This window comes from Balaenoptera physalus (genome assembly GCF_965194825.1).
Source record: "Balaenoptera physalus genome assembly, contig: HAP1_SCAFFOLD_1638, whole genome shotgun sequence".
Taxonomy (NCBI): domain Eukaryota; kingdom Metazoa; phylum Chordata; class Mammalia; order Artiodactyla; family Balaenopteridae; genus Balaenoptera; species Balaenoptera physalus.
The window spans coordinates 107,018-120,264 of NW_028125161.1; the positions used below are offsets into that span (position 1 = coordinate 107,018).

Here is a 13,247-nt window from a genome sequence, read left to right on the forward strand (position 1 = left end):
TTCAGTTTTTCTCCTATATGACTTAAAAGACAAATGCAGTATAAGCAAGTCCCAAATACATAAAGAAAAACTAACAGAATTAAAATGATAAAGCCTGACACTATTTTTTAAATAAATAAATAAATTTATTTATTTATTTATTTGTATTTTTATTTTTGGCTGCGTTGGGTCTTCGTTGCTGCGCGCGGGTTTTCTCTAGCTGTGGCGAGCAGGGGCTACTCTTTGTTGTGGTGCGTGGCCTTCTCGTTGCGGTGGCTTCTCTTGTTGAGGAGCACGGGCTCTAAGTGCATGGGCTTCAGTAGTTGTGGCTCTTGGGCTCTAGAGCGCAGGCTCAGTAGTTTTGGCGTGCGGGCTTAGTTGCTCCGCGGCATGTGGGATCTTCCCAGACCAGGGCTCGAGCCCGTGTCCCCTGCATTGGCAGGCGGATTCTTAACCACTGTACCACCAGGGAAGTCCGAAAAACTGACACTATTAAAGGGAGAAATATTTCAAGCCAATAGCAAAAGGTCATATATTGTATAATTCCATGTCTATGAAATGTCCAGGATGAGCAAATCCATATAGACAGAAAGTAGATTAGTGGATACCAGGGGATGTTGGGGAGGGGAAAATAGGGAGTAACAGCTAACATATACAAGATTTCTTTGTGGGGGGCGTGACAAAAATGTTCTGGAATTAGATAGCAATATTGGTTGTGAAAATACTAAGAACTAGTGAATTGTACACTTACTTTAATCGGTGAATTTTTTTTTTTTAATCTTGCAGAAGTTTTTATTTCAGTGATTACAAGAACGCAGTAAATGGAAACTATGCTGGTTTACATTAGGCATGCACCTCTACCTGAAACTGCTGTTAGTTTTTGACTGGCCTAAATCTTTATAACTTATTTTTGCATTAGGCACATCTTTAAATTTTTTTGGACCCTGACATACAGGGTAAGTTAACTTCTTCCTTGTGGCAGTTTAGTATGAGAATTATGTTCGCTGGCTAGATTCCTTTAACTAAAGGCCTCTAAGACTCTCAGGCTACCTGTACTAGCTCAAGACTGTACTTTATATATAGATATAAAGATGATAAAATAAAATAAAATAAAGCTTTTGGGAGGTCTGACGTCTTCTGCCAGCGTTCAGTGGGTGTTCTGTAGGAGCAGTTCCACGTGTAGATGTATTTCTACTGTATCTGTGGGAAGGAAGGTGATCTCCACGTCTTACTCTTCTGCCATCTTGCCCCTCCCTCCCCCCAGGAATATCACTTTTAAAGGAGAAGGTATAAACCCCTTGGTTATATGAACTGGAGATTTTAGTAAGAAGTCAATATATTTTTTGTTAGGCACATGTTATGTTAGGCTGTCTCCCTGCACAGGACGCAGGCGCCTTGAAAATGGAAATCATATCCCTCTATAGTACGTCCCTCTTCTTTCTGCTTTGCAGTTTGCTGCTCCACTTGTTCAACCCCACTTAGTAATAACCTATACTTCCCTTGTTCCTGTTTTCCCATCTGGAAAACAGACAAAAGGCAACCAAACAACGCAAAGGTCTCAACAAATAAGGGATATCCAAAACCAGAGATGGCCAGAACTTCTGTATCCCTCATGAAACCTAGTCCCGTGTTCAATACTTAGGTATCATTAATACATGCGTGTTGACTGACACAGTTTAAACTCAATTCTTCCACTTCCCAGTTTAGTTTTAGTCCTCATACAAAACCTGATCATCAAATTCCTTAATGCTAGGAATCACAGTGAAAAATAATTTCTCAACTGACTTCTGTCAGATGAGTGAGAACTAAGGTTAATTCAGTGTATCTGAAGCATAGACAGTGAGGGCACAAGTGGCACAAGATGGGGCTAGAGAAGCAGAGAGGATTCTAGACCACGCAGAGTCTTAAAGGCCAACACTGTGTTTTCTATTCTCAAAACAATGTTTGTGAGCGATGTTTATGAGCAATGTTCCAACTTGCTTTGAAGGTTTCTTGTGTGAAGAATGGATTGGAAGGAAACAAGATATATGGACACTAGTTAGGACCTAATCGCAACAGACAGGCAAGTTCAGTATTAGAATGTTGAGGGAGAGCTGACAGATTCCAAAGAAATTCAGGAGATAAACTGAAGCGGGCTTAATGGGGTATGAGATGGAGGAAAGGAAGGTCTTAGGGAATTAAAGGGTTTACTGCACACATGAGCAAAGTCTCAAAATTAATCATTTGAACGTACAGAGGTAGATCTCCCAAATGACACCGGTTAGGAAGCAACGGTACGCCCTTTAGAATTCCTAGAGACAACACAAATCAACTGTTTCGATGGAAAATTCGGCGGGACCGGTGCGTTTTTTCACTCCAACTTAGTTCCAAATTCCTATTACTCACATTTTCTGTGCCAAAACAACACAGCTGGAGGAACTGAAGGGGATTCCGTTTTGGTAATTAAGGAGTGGCCCTAACACTGACAGTCCCATCTTAAAAAGCACTCCCTCTGCATTTTACCCGAGGAGCAATGGCCAGAGCCTCCCTTTGAAAACGATGGGCAGAAATCAGAACATTACACACTGTCCCTTTCAGCTACTGTGAACTGAGCCGGGAGACGACCAATATCCCCTGGCACAGCACGGACGGGCCAGCGCGCGGGGGCAACAGGGACAGGAGACAGCACAAGAGACGAAGCCCAGGCCCAGGGGCCAAGGCCTATTACCTTTCCGGCATGTGCAAAACATAAAACAGAAGCAATATTGTAACAAATTCATTAAAGACTTAAGAAGAAAAAAAAATCAGATGCTAAAGTGCATACTCTAACCACTATACTATATTGCTTCTATAAAACAAGCACTAAACCTCAGGTACAGGAAAAAACCCTTTTCGTGTCCTCACACCTAGGTCAAAATTACAAAGAGTTATTAATTCAGGAGACAGAAAGAGAAGGAGTAAATCTGAATGAATCTGAGTCAGAACACAGTGTTATAACCTTAGGTAAATTCCACAATACCCATGCCTCAACATGGCAAATTCCACAATATCCATGCCTCAACCTCCCTATCTATAAAGGAGTTAACCACACCAGCACTAACCATTACTTGCCTCCTGGTAGCTTGTGAGTGTTAATTATTATTTGTAAGAAATACACAGATCATCAGTTGAAAGAAACAAGGAAAACTACAGCGTTATTATTATTGTCTTGTTACTAGAGCTAAACACCAGAAATCAACATAAAGAAGTTATGTACACCAACAATGTAGGGTTTGAATATGTACTTTGAAAGGCAATCATATAATTAGTTGTTTTACCTCTGATTGCTTTTCCTTTTTTTTTTTTTTTTTTAATTTAAAAAAGCAATACAGGGACTTCCCTGGTGGTTCAGTGGTAAAGAATCCGCCCTGCAATGCAGGGGACGCGGGTTCGATTCCCGGTCGGGGAACTAAGATCCCACACGCCGCGGGGCAACTAAGCCCTCGCGCCAAACTACTGAGCTCGCACACCTCAATGAGGTAGCCCACGTGCAGCAAACTACAGAGCCCACGCGCTCTGGAGCCTGCACGCCACAACTACAGAGCCCACGTGCCACAACTAGAGAGAGAAAACCCGCACGCCACAACTAGAGAGAAGCTCTCATGCTGCAACGAAGAGCCCGTGCGCCGCAATGACAAAAAAGATCCCACATGCCTTAACGAAGGTCCCGCGTGCCGCAACTAAGACCCAATACAGCCAATCAACCAATCAATCAATCAATCAATCAAGTGGGGCAGGGGGAGCAATACAGGAATTTCCCTGGCAGTCCAGTGGTTAAGACTCCAAGCTCCCAATGCAGGGGGCACGGGCTCGATCCCTGATTGGGGAACCAAGATCCCACATGTGGCACAGCGTAGCCAAAAAAAAAAAAAAAAAAAAAAAAGCAACACATACCATACGGCATTTACCCCAGAGAACCCATGTTCGCACAAAAAAAGGTACACAAATGTCCACAGCATCTCTCTCAGTAATAGTCAAGAAATGGGAAAAAACTCAGATGTTCTTCAATGGGCAAGTGATTAAACAAACTGAAGTATAGCCAAACCATGGAATACCACTCAGCAATTAAAAAGAAAGCGGCACTGGGACCTCTCTGGTGTTCCAGCGGTTAAGACTTTGCACTCTCAATGCAGGGGGCCCAGGTTCCATCCCTGGTCAGGGAACTAGATCCCGCATGCTGCAACTAAATACCCGCACAGCCAAATAAATAAATAAATAAATATATATATATATTTTTTTTAAAAAAAAGGAGCACTATTGATTCATGCAATTTGGATGACTCTCCAGGGAATTACATTGATTGAAAAAGGCCAATCCAAAAGGTTACATACTGGGAATTCCCCGGCGGGCCAGTGTTTAGCACTCAGCACTTTCACTACCTGGGCTGGGTTCAATCCTTGGTCGGGGAACTAAGATCGCATAACCGGCAGCGCAGCCAAAAACAAACTTTTTTTTAATTAAGAAAAAAAAAAAAGGTTACACACTATATGATTTTATTCACATAGCATTCTTTTTTTTTAATTAATTAGTTAATTTATTTTATTTTTGGCTGCGTTGGGTCTTCGTTGCTGCGTGTGGGCTTTCTCTAGTTGCGGCGAGCGGGGGCTACTCTTTGTTGCAGTGCGCGGGCTTCTCGCTGCGGTGGCTTCTCTTGTTGCAGAGCACGGGCTCTAGGCACGCGGGCTTCAGTAGTTGTGGCACGTGGGCTCAGTAGTTGTGGCTCCCGGGCTCTAGAGCGCAGGCTCAGTCATTGTGGCGCATGGGCTTAGTTGCTCCGCGGCATGTGGGATCTTCCCGGACAAGGGATCAAACCCATGTCCCCTGCAATGGCAGGCAGATTCTTAACCGCTGCGCCACCAGGGAAGTCCCACATAACATTCTTGAAATGACAGGTTGCCAGGGACAGATAGGGCCGGGGGACTGGGAGATGGGCCATCTTCCCCAGGGGCTATTTTCCCTTGATCATCTGCACAAAAACTTTAGTGCAACTTTATCCACTGCACTATCAGATCATTATGATTTGGTGGGGAGTGGGGGAGCAGCAGTGGCTATAAAATGGCATCAGGAGAGATCCTGTGGGATGGAAATGTTCTGTATCTTGACTGTGTCAATGGCAATACCCAGGTTGTGACAGTATACTATGGTTCTGTAAGATGTTACCATTGGGGAAAACTGGGTAAAGGACACACAGGACCTATCTCACTATTATTTCTTACAACTGCATGTAAACCTACAATAATCTGTAAACAAAAAGCTTAATCAGAAATGAAGGCAACACATGCCTCTTGTAACAAGTAAAACAATAGCCTGTGGTCAATCTCTTTCTCTACCCGTCCCATTCCCTCCCTCTTGAGATAACCATGCAAACTCACTGCCCATACAAACAGGCATGCATTTAATACTTTCTGTTTACTGTATCAAAATGGGATCATACATACTACATTATTACCCTGCAGCCTACCTTCTTCACCCATCATCCCTATATCATAGAGACCTTAAAAAAAAAAAACTATTTTAAGTGCCAAGCAGGATGGCAGGTATAGAAAATTTTCTGACTAGGGCAAATCTGACAAATGTTTACCGTGCTAATGTGCCATAGCTCAGCCAGGTGCACTCAGTGAGAGCATAATATACAAGTAGCATTCTAAAGAGATCTGCAAAAAATGCAAGGTCTTCAGCAGCTCTTCGAGGATCCCATCCCCCTCTCTGCCTCCTCCATGGAACCATCCCATGGAGGTTTAACAGTTTAACTCCATTTGCCCCCTCCTGCTGTTTGTGCTTTTGTTGTATACTTCTGTTCTACATCTCCACAAGACATTATTATTGTCATTTATTTACAAAACAACATATAAATATAAAGGTGTATGTACCTGGGTATATGTACATATATATATTAAACACACACACAGACTTTAAGTGCTCTTTGCTCTTTCCTGCAGTTCTGTTCTTTTTTTTTGGGGGGGGGGGGGCAAGTTTTTATATTGGTAAAGTTCTGTACTACTAGAAATATAAGATTTGAAAAGAAAAATGAGACTTGAGGATTATCTGTGGAGCTTATCCTCATTCTCCTGCTGACGCATTATGTGTTTATAATTTGAGAACTGCAGATAAATACAAACTGGTCTTCTCCATACTTGCTCACTAAGGAATTCCTCATTTCTAGGAAACGTCTATTTCAAGGAAAGGAAACAAACAAAAACACCTAGTGCACTAGATGATTAAAAGGTACACATTTTATAGCCTGAGTTCGAGAAAAAAATTACCCAAGAAACGGCCTTTTTCCCTAGGAGCCAGCTTCTACTAGGGGAGTCTAGGGTTCTCTAGGCAAAGAAAAAAAACTTGCCAGTTTAAACAGAATAACAGAAACGTTCAGCCAATCAAATATACAGAACTCATCACTTGCAGTGAGGAATGAAAGGCCTGTATCAACAGAAAAAATAAATGGCACAGGCAACGTCTGGAACAGAAAACAAACAGGAGGTACTTTAAAAAGCCAAAATTGCAAAGACAGATTAACAGGGTATGAAATTACACGCCGGGCAATGCACCTGTTAAAGGAAAAGAGGCGCACACCAAGTCTGAAGTCTTAAGAATTCGGTGTTTAACATTACTTCTGCATGCTGCCCAGCAGGAAACTCGGGTCCTGGCTTAATCCACAACGCACACTTCATTTAAGGAGGTGAACTGCTTGGTCTGACTCAGTTTCTTATTCTGTAAAATGAATGCAACACAGCTGTCGTGAGTCGCCAAAGAATTCTGCACAAACGCTTTGTAACTCCAAAGTGCTGTGCAAATCAGAGCAGCCCTTCTCTCCTTCACATTCGTTTGACTTGGAATTTCAGAAGTTTAGCTGAAAATATAGACGACTCGGAAGCAAGGGACTGAGAGTGACCCACACAGGTGGACAGAAATGCAAAAACTGGAGCACCTCATACAAACCACAAGAGAACACGTTCACGTGCACACGTTATCAGTAACAGAAAACGCCACCGGTAGCAACCGTAAACCACTGAGAGGACCAGCAACGACATGTGTCCAAATCCAGCCGGCAGCACAGCCTCGTCGGCGGCAGTGCCTTAAACACAGCTCCCCGCACTCCGCGGCCTAACAAGATCCACTTTTTCCAAAAAGTTTAGCAACTTGCCAAGTACGCTGGCATAGTTCACCTTTTTTAATTGCTAAGCAAACATGCAGGAGAGTTGAGACAATCAAGGGAATGTTCAGCCTTCCTCAAAAATAAGATCCAGGAAATTCACGTTTTGCTTGAACAGTTTCATGTCTAAAACTGATCACAAACCTCTGTTTGATGTTGTTTTCTCGCTGCTGGCCAATGAGCCCGGGAAAGACAACGAATTCTTTCAAACGGGGAGGGCTCTCTGCACTCTTCAGCTAAACCAGCGAGGCTTTACCACCGTCACGTTTAAAATAATGAGGAGGACGCCTCCATGGAGTTTACCGGGCTGCGCTAATCACGAGGGGCCTCGGGCGCCCAGGGCGGGCCCCAGCGCCGGTGGCCGCGGGACCGGACGCCCTCCCCGGGACCCCCCCAGGACCCCCTCCCCGGGACGCGGCCGCGGGACAGGACGCCCCCCAGAACCCCTGACCGGGACGCAGCTGCGGGACAGGACGCCCCCCAGAACCCCTGCCCGGGACGCGGCTGCGAGACAGGACGCCCCCCAGGACCCCTGCCCGGGACGCGGCCGCGGGACACGAAGCTCCCCCCTCCCCAGGAACCCCTCCCCAGAGCGCGGGCCTCGCCGCCGTCACGCGGCACCCGCCGCGCTCACCGCGGGCCGGGAAACCCCTCAGGCCGACTGACCCCCGCCCGCCGCCCAGCCTCCCTCCGGCCCGCGCCGCCCGCCGCGCCTACCGCGTTCTTCTGCATCATCTTGTCCATCTTCTGGGCAATGCGGACCACCTCGTCCTCCATGGCCCCGGCAGGCCTGCCCCGCGCCGGGCCGCGGGGGACGGGAAACGAGCGGAGCTGGCGGGGCGGCGGGTAAGCCCAGGCGTCGGCGAGGGCCCTCAGCAGGCCTGACCGAGGCGCTTCCTCACTCACGGCGACGGCGACGGCGGCGGCGGCGGCGGCGGCGGCGCTCCTCACCCGCAGGCAGCGCCAATCCAGCTCCCAGCTCGCGGGGGCGGCGCTCCTCCCCCGCAGGCAGCGCCAATCGAGCTCCCAGCTCGCGGCGGCGGCGGCGGCGGCGCTCCTCCCCCGCAGGCAGCGCCAATCGAGCTCCCAGCTCGCGGCGGCGGCGGCGGCGGCGCTCCTCCCCAGCAGGCAGCGCCAACTGAGCTCCCAGCTCGCGGCGGCGGCGGCGGCGGCGCTCCTACCCCGCAGGCAGCGCCAATCGAGCTCCCAGCTCGCGGCGGCGGCGCTCCTCACCCGCAGGCAGCGCCAATCCAGCTCCCAGCTCGCGGGGGCGGCGCTCCTCCACCGCAGGCAGCGCCAATCCAGCTCCCAGCTCGCGGCGGCGGCGGCGGCGGCGCTCCTCCCCGCAGGCAGCGCCAATCGAGCTCCCAGCTCGCGGCGGCGGCGGCGGCGCTCCTCCCCCGCAGGCAGCGCCAATCGAGCTCCCAGCTCGCGGCGGCGGCGGCGGCGGCGCTCCTCCCCAGCAGGCAGCGCCAACTGAGCTCCCAGCTCGCGGCGGCGGCGGCGGCGGCGCTCCTACCCCGCAGGCAGCGCCAATCGAGCTCCCAGCTCGCGGCGGCGGCGGCGGCGGCGCTCCTCACCCGCAGGCAGCGCCAATCCAGCTCCCAGCTCGCGGGGGCGGCGCTCCTCCCCCGCAGGCAGCGCCAATCAAGCTCCCAGCTGGCGGCGGCGGCGGCGGCGCTCCTCCCCCGCAGGCAGCGCAAATCCAGCTCCCAGCTCGCGGCGGCGGCGGCGGCGGCGGCGGCGCTCCTCCCCCGCAGGCAGCGCCAATCAAGCTCCCAGCTCGCGGCGGCGGCGGCGGCGCTCCTCCCCCGCAGGCAGCGCCAATCGAGCTCCCAGCTCGCGGCGGCGGCGCTCCACCCCGCAGGCAGCGCAAATCGAGCTCCCAGCTCGCGGCGGCGGCGGCGGCGGCGCTCCTCCCCAGCAGGCAGCGCCAACTGAGCTCCCAGCTCGCGGCGGCGGCGGCGCTCCTCCCCCGCAGGCAGCGCCAATCCAGCTCCCAGCTCGCGGCGGCGGCGGCGCTCCTCCCCCGCAGGCAGCGCCAATCGAGCTCCCAGCTCGCGGCGGCGGCGGCGGCGGCGCTCCTCCCCCGCAGGCAGCGCCAATCCAGCTCCCAGCTCGCGGCGGCGGCGGCGGCGGCGCTCCTCCCCCGCAGGCAGCGCCAACTGAGCTCCCAGCTCGCGGCGGCGGCGGCGGCGGCGCTCCTCCCCCGCAGGCAGCGCCAACTGAGCTCCCAGCTCGCGGCGGCGGCGGCGCTCCTCCCCCGCAGGCAGCGCCAATCCAGCTCCCAGCTCGCGGCGGCGGCGGCGGCGCTCCTCCCCCGCAGGCAGCGCCAATCGAGCTCCCAGCTCGCGGCGGCGGCGGCGCTCCTCCCCCGCAGGCAGCGCCAACTGAGCTCCCAGCTCGCGGCGGCGGCGGCGGCGGCGCTCCTACCCCGCAGGCAGCGCCAATCGAGCTCCCAGCTCGCGGCGGCGGCGGCGGCGCTCCTCACCCGCAGGCAGCGCCAATCCAGCTCCCAGCTCGCGGGGGCGGCGCTCCTCCACCGCAGGCAGCGCCAATCCAGCTCCCAGCTCGCGGCGGCGGCGGCGGCGGCGCTCCTCCCCCGCAGGCAGCGCCAATCGAGCTCCCAGCTCGCGGCGGCGGCGCTCCACCCCGCAGGCAGCGCCAATCGAGCTCCCAGCTCGCGGCGGCGGCGGCGGCGGCGCTCCTCCCCAGCAGGCAGCGCCAACTGAGCTCCCAGCTCGCGGCGGCGGCGGCGGCGGCGGGAGCGGCGGCGGCGGCGGCGACGCTCCTCCCCCGCAGGCAGCGCCAATCGAGCTCCCAGCTCTCGGCGGCGGCGGCGGCGCTCCTCCCCCACAGGCAGCTCCAATCGAGCTCCCAGCTCTGTTCTTTTTTTTTTTTTTTTTGAATTTTGAGATTTTTCATTTGAAGTAAGTCTTAATGCTATTAAATTCACAAATATGCTAATTTAAATACCCAAGTCTATTATCTAAGACACACATTGCAAACACAAATATCTATTCTCTCCACATGTCAGAGCCCATTCATTTCATGGTTTGGAAATGGGGAGAATAGATCCCCTTAAACTGCAAGTCAGCAGGTGTTTCTTTACAGTTAACTTCAGCAAAATTCATACAAAATATTAATTAACAATGATCTTCTTGTTAACTCACAAGGAAACACCTTCAAAGCTGCATTTTGTTAAAGTTTCTGTACTAAAATGTAGAAAAACTGAACTACACAAATATTGAAAAGTTAAAAATTCCTTAATTTTTTATTCCTGGTACCACTACCACAATTTACAGGGCAATATACCTGATGTAATGAAAAGAAAAAGAAAAAGACAAAGCTACAACAGATAAAAGACCTCAGGAATGTACATCTAATTGACACTCCATTGCATTAATCAATAGCTGCACTTTTTGCAAACTGTGGCTAGGACAGTCCTGAGCAAGAAGGGTTTCCTGTTTAAGCTGCAGTAACTTTTCTGACTATGGATCATCGTTCCTTCTGTGGCAGATTTTTACAGTTCCTCTAATGCATTCGGGACGACTGTCTCAAAGTAACCTGCAGCTTTCCTGACACCTCCTCGCTCTCTCTCCTGCCAAGAACTGTAGCCCTTTTCTTGTGAGTTTTGAGAACCTTCTGCTACCATATCCACCACTTCCACCACCAGATCCATAACCACCACCATAGGGACTTCCCGAGCTTCTTCCACCAAAACTGCCTCCCTTCATGGGTCCATCATTTGATTGCTGTTGTCCACTATAATTTCCAAAATCATTATAGCTCCCACCACCACCATAGTTACCTCCAAAATTTCCTCCTTCATTGTAACCATCATATCCTCCACCACCGCCACCATATCCCCCATCTTGGTTTCCATATCCTGGTCCACCACCACCATAGCCTCCTCTACTACTGTAACCAGGACCACCGCCATAGTTACCACCGTCGCCTCCAAATCCGTTCTATCCACCATCACCTCCTCCATAACTACCTCTGCTGCCACCACCTCCACCACCATAGCCTCCTCTTCCACCAAGTTTCCACCACGGCCAAAGTTACCTCCACCACCTCCAAAGTTTCCTCCACGACCCATAAAGTTGCCAGATCCACCTCCACGACCTCTTTGTGATCCAGCAGATTGCGTTTCTTCTTTAGGAAGGGCCTTTTTCACTTCACAATTATGCCCATTAATAGTGTGGTATTTCTGAACAACAATTTTATCAACTGTATCATGATCATCAAAAGTTACAAAAGCAAATCCTCTCTTTTTTCCACTCTGCCTGTCTTCCATAACTTCTATGGTTTCAATCTCGCCATGCTTTTCAAAGTAGTCTCTCAAATTACATTCTTCTGTATCTTCTTTAATACCACCAACAAAAATTTTCTTCACTGTTAGATGGGCACCAGGCTTTACAGATCCTCTCTAGAACCAGCTCTCTTTGGTTCCACTACACGCCCATCAACCTTGTGTGGTCGAGCACACATTGCTGCATCCACCTCTTCAACCCAAGAGTAAGTCACAAAACCAAAGCCCCTGGAACGTTTTGTTTGGGGGTCTCTTATCACCACACAATCTGTAAGTGTGCCCCATTCCTCAAAATGTTCTCTTAAGCTATCGTCTGTAGTTTCAAAGCTCAGACCACCAATAAACAGTTTTCTCAACTGTTCTGGTTCCTTTGGATCATGGCCCTCCTCCCCACCCCACCCCCGGCGGCGGCGGCGGCGGCGACGGCGGCGGCGGCGACGGCGACGGCCGGAGTCGGGCTGGGGGCGACCGGGCGGCGGTTTTACCTCCGTTTTGAGACCGGACTCGCCTCTTCCAACTCGAGTTCAATATGGGACGGAGAGGCCAGCTCTGTTCTATGTTGGGCCATTTTACTTCAGCCTAAAAAAATTTCTTCTAGTATTCCCTAAGGTCTGCTGGGGATCAGTTTTCTTATTTTTCATTTATCTGTATTTGATTTTTTAAAATTGATTCCAATTTTCTGTTGAGATTCTCCATATTTTAATCTATTAATCCCCATCTTTTACTCTCAATATAGTCATTTTAAAGTTCTGTGCTAACTCCAGAATCTGAATTCCCTCTAAATCAATTTTTCTTGTTTTGTTTTGTTTTTTTTTTTGTCTTAATTTTTAGTCACTTTTTCCTGCTTCAGGAATTTCATAATTTTTGATTGTGTGCTGGACATGGTGAATAAAAAATTCATAGAGACTGAAGATGCTATTACTTTGAACCAGAGAAGATTTACCCCTTTCTCTGTTAATCAGAGTGGCTGATCATTTCAGTCATTTCAGGAATTTTACTAGGTCAGAACTGGGTTGGAGCTTTACTTGTCTCATCCTACCTATGATTTTTCCTGATTTGTGGCCTCCCTGGATTTTTGCTGTGAGCCTGACAGGTCTTTGATTCTTCAATAAATACAGTCAGTTATTGACTTCAGTCTTTCAGATGTTTGAATTCAGCTCTTTAGGCTCTCAGTTCTCACAGCTTCAGAGTATGGCAAATGTAAGGAGAGACCAGCTATGTATTTGTTACCGTTACACTTTCTCAATGAAAATTTGTCTCATAAACACTGAAACATTGCAGATGATTTCACTTTTTCTGACTCAGCCCCCTTCTTGGGGATGGCACTTCTGGGTTTTTACTGTGAGTCTGGTAGGTCTCTGATTCCTCACTTTGGAAAGTTCTCTCCCTCAGGCATTAGGTATTTAAGCTTCCTGCTTTCTATAGGTTCAAAAACTGGCAAATGTCTTGAAGAGGAGACCTAATGATTGTCACAGGCCCCTTTATCTAGCGGGATTTGGTTTGTTCGTGCCATGACTGTGCAGGAAATTTCACTCTGCTTTCTTGGCTCAGTCCCCCATCATCCTGTACCACCCTGACACTAAGGAAATGTCCTGTGGGGGAAATCGGCTTGACATTCTGCTAGATTTCACTCCATCATGCCAGCAAATGAGTTCATCAAAAGGTATGGTGATTTCTCTTTTCCAGTGGAGTATGTCCACTACATAAGGAAATACAAAAGACAGTATAAATGTATTTTTGTTTGTAATTCAGTTTTTCTCCTATATGACTTAAAAGACAAAT

General features: G+C 49.7%; 1 protein-coding gene across 1 annotated transcript in view; it reads right to left on the minus strand.

The window, feature by feature from the left end:
• The window catches only part of LOC309654006 (uncharacterized protein), a gene marked incomplete at both ends in the record, with an annotated part of 50,846 nt that overhangs the window by 24,389 nt on the left and 13,210 nt on the right, over nucleotides 1-13,247 (minus strand). The window contains 2 exon segments of the mRNA XM_082478685.1: nucleotides 11,322-11,578; nucleotides 11,581-11,923. Coding sequence (XP_082334811.1) covers nucleotides 11,322-11,578; nucleotides 11,581-11,923 — 600 coding nt within the window.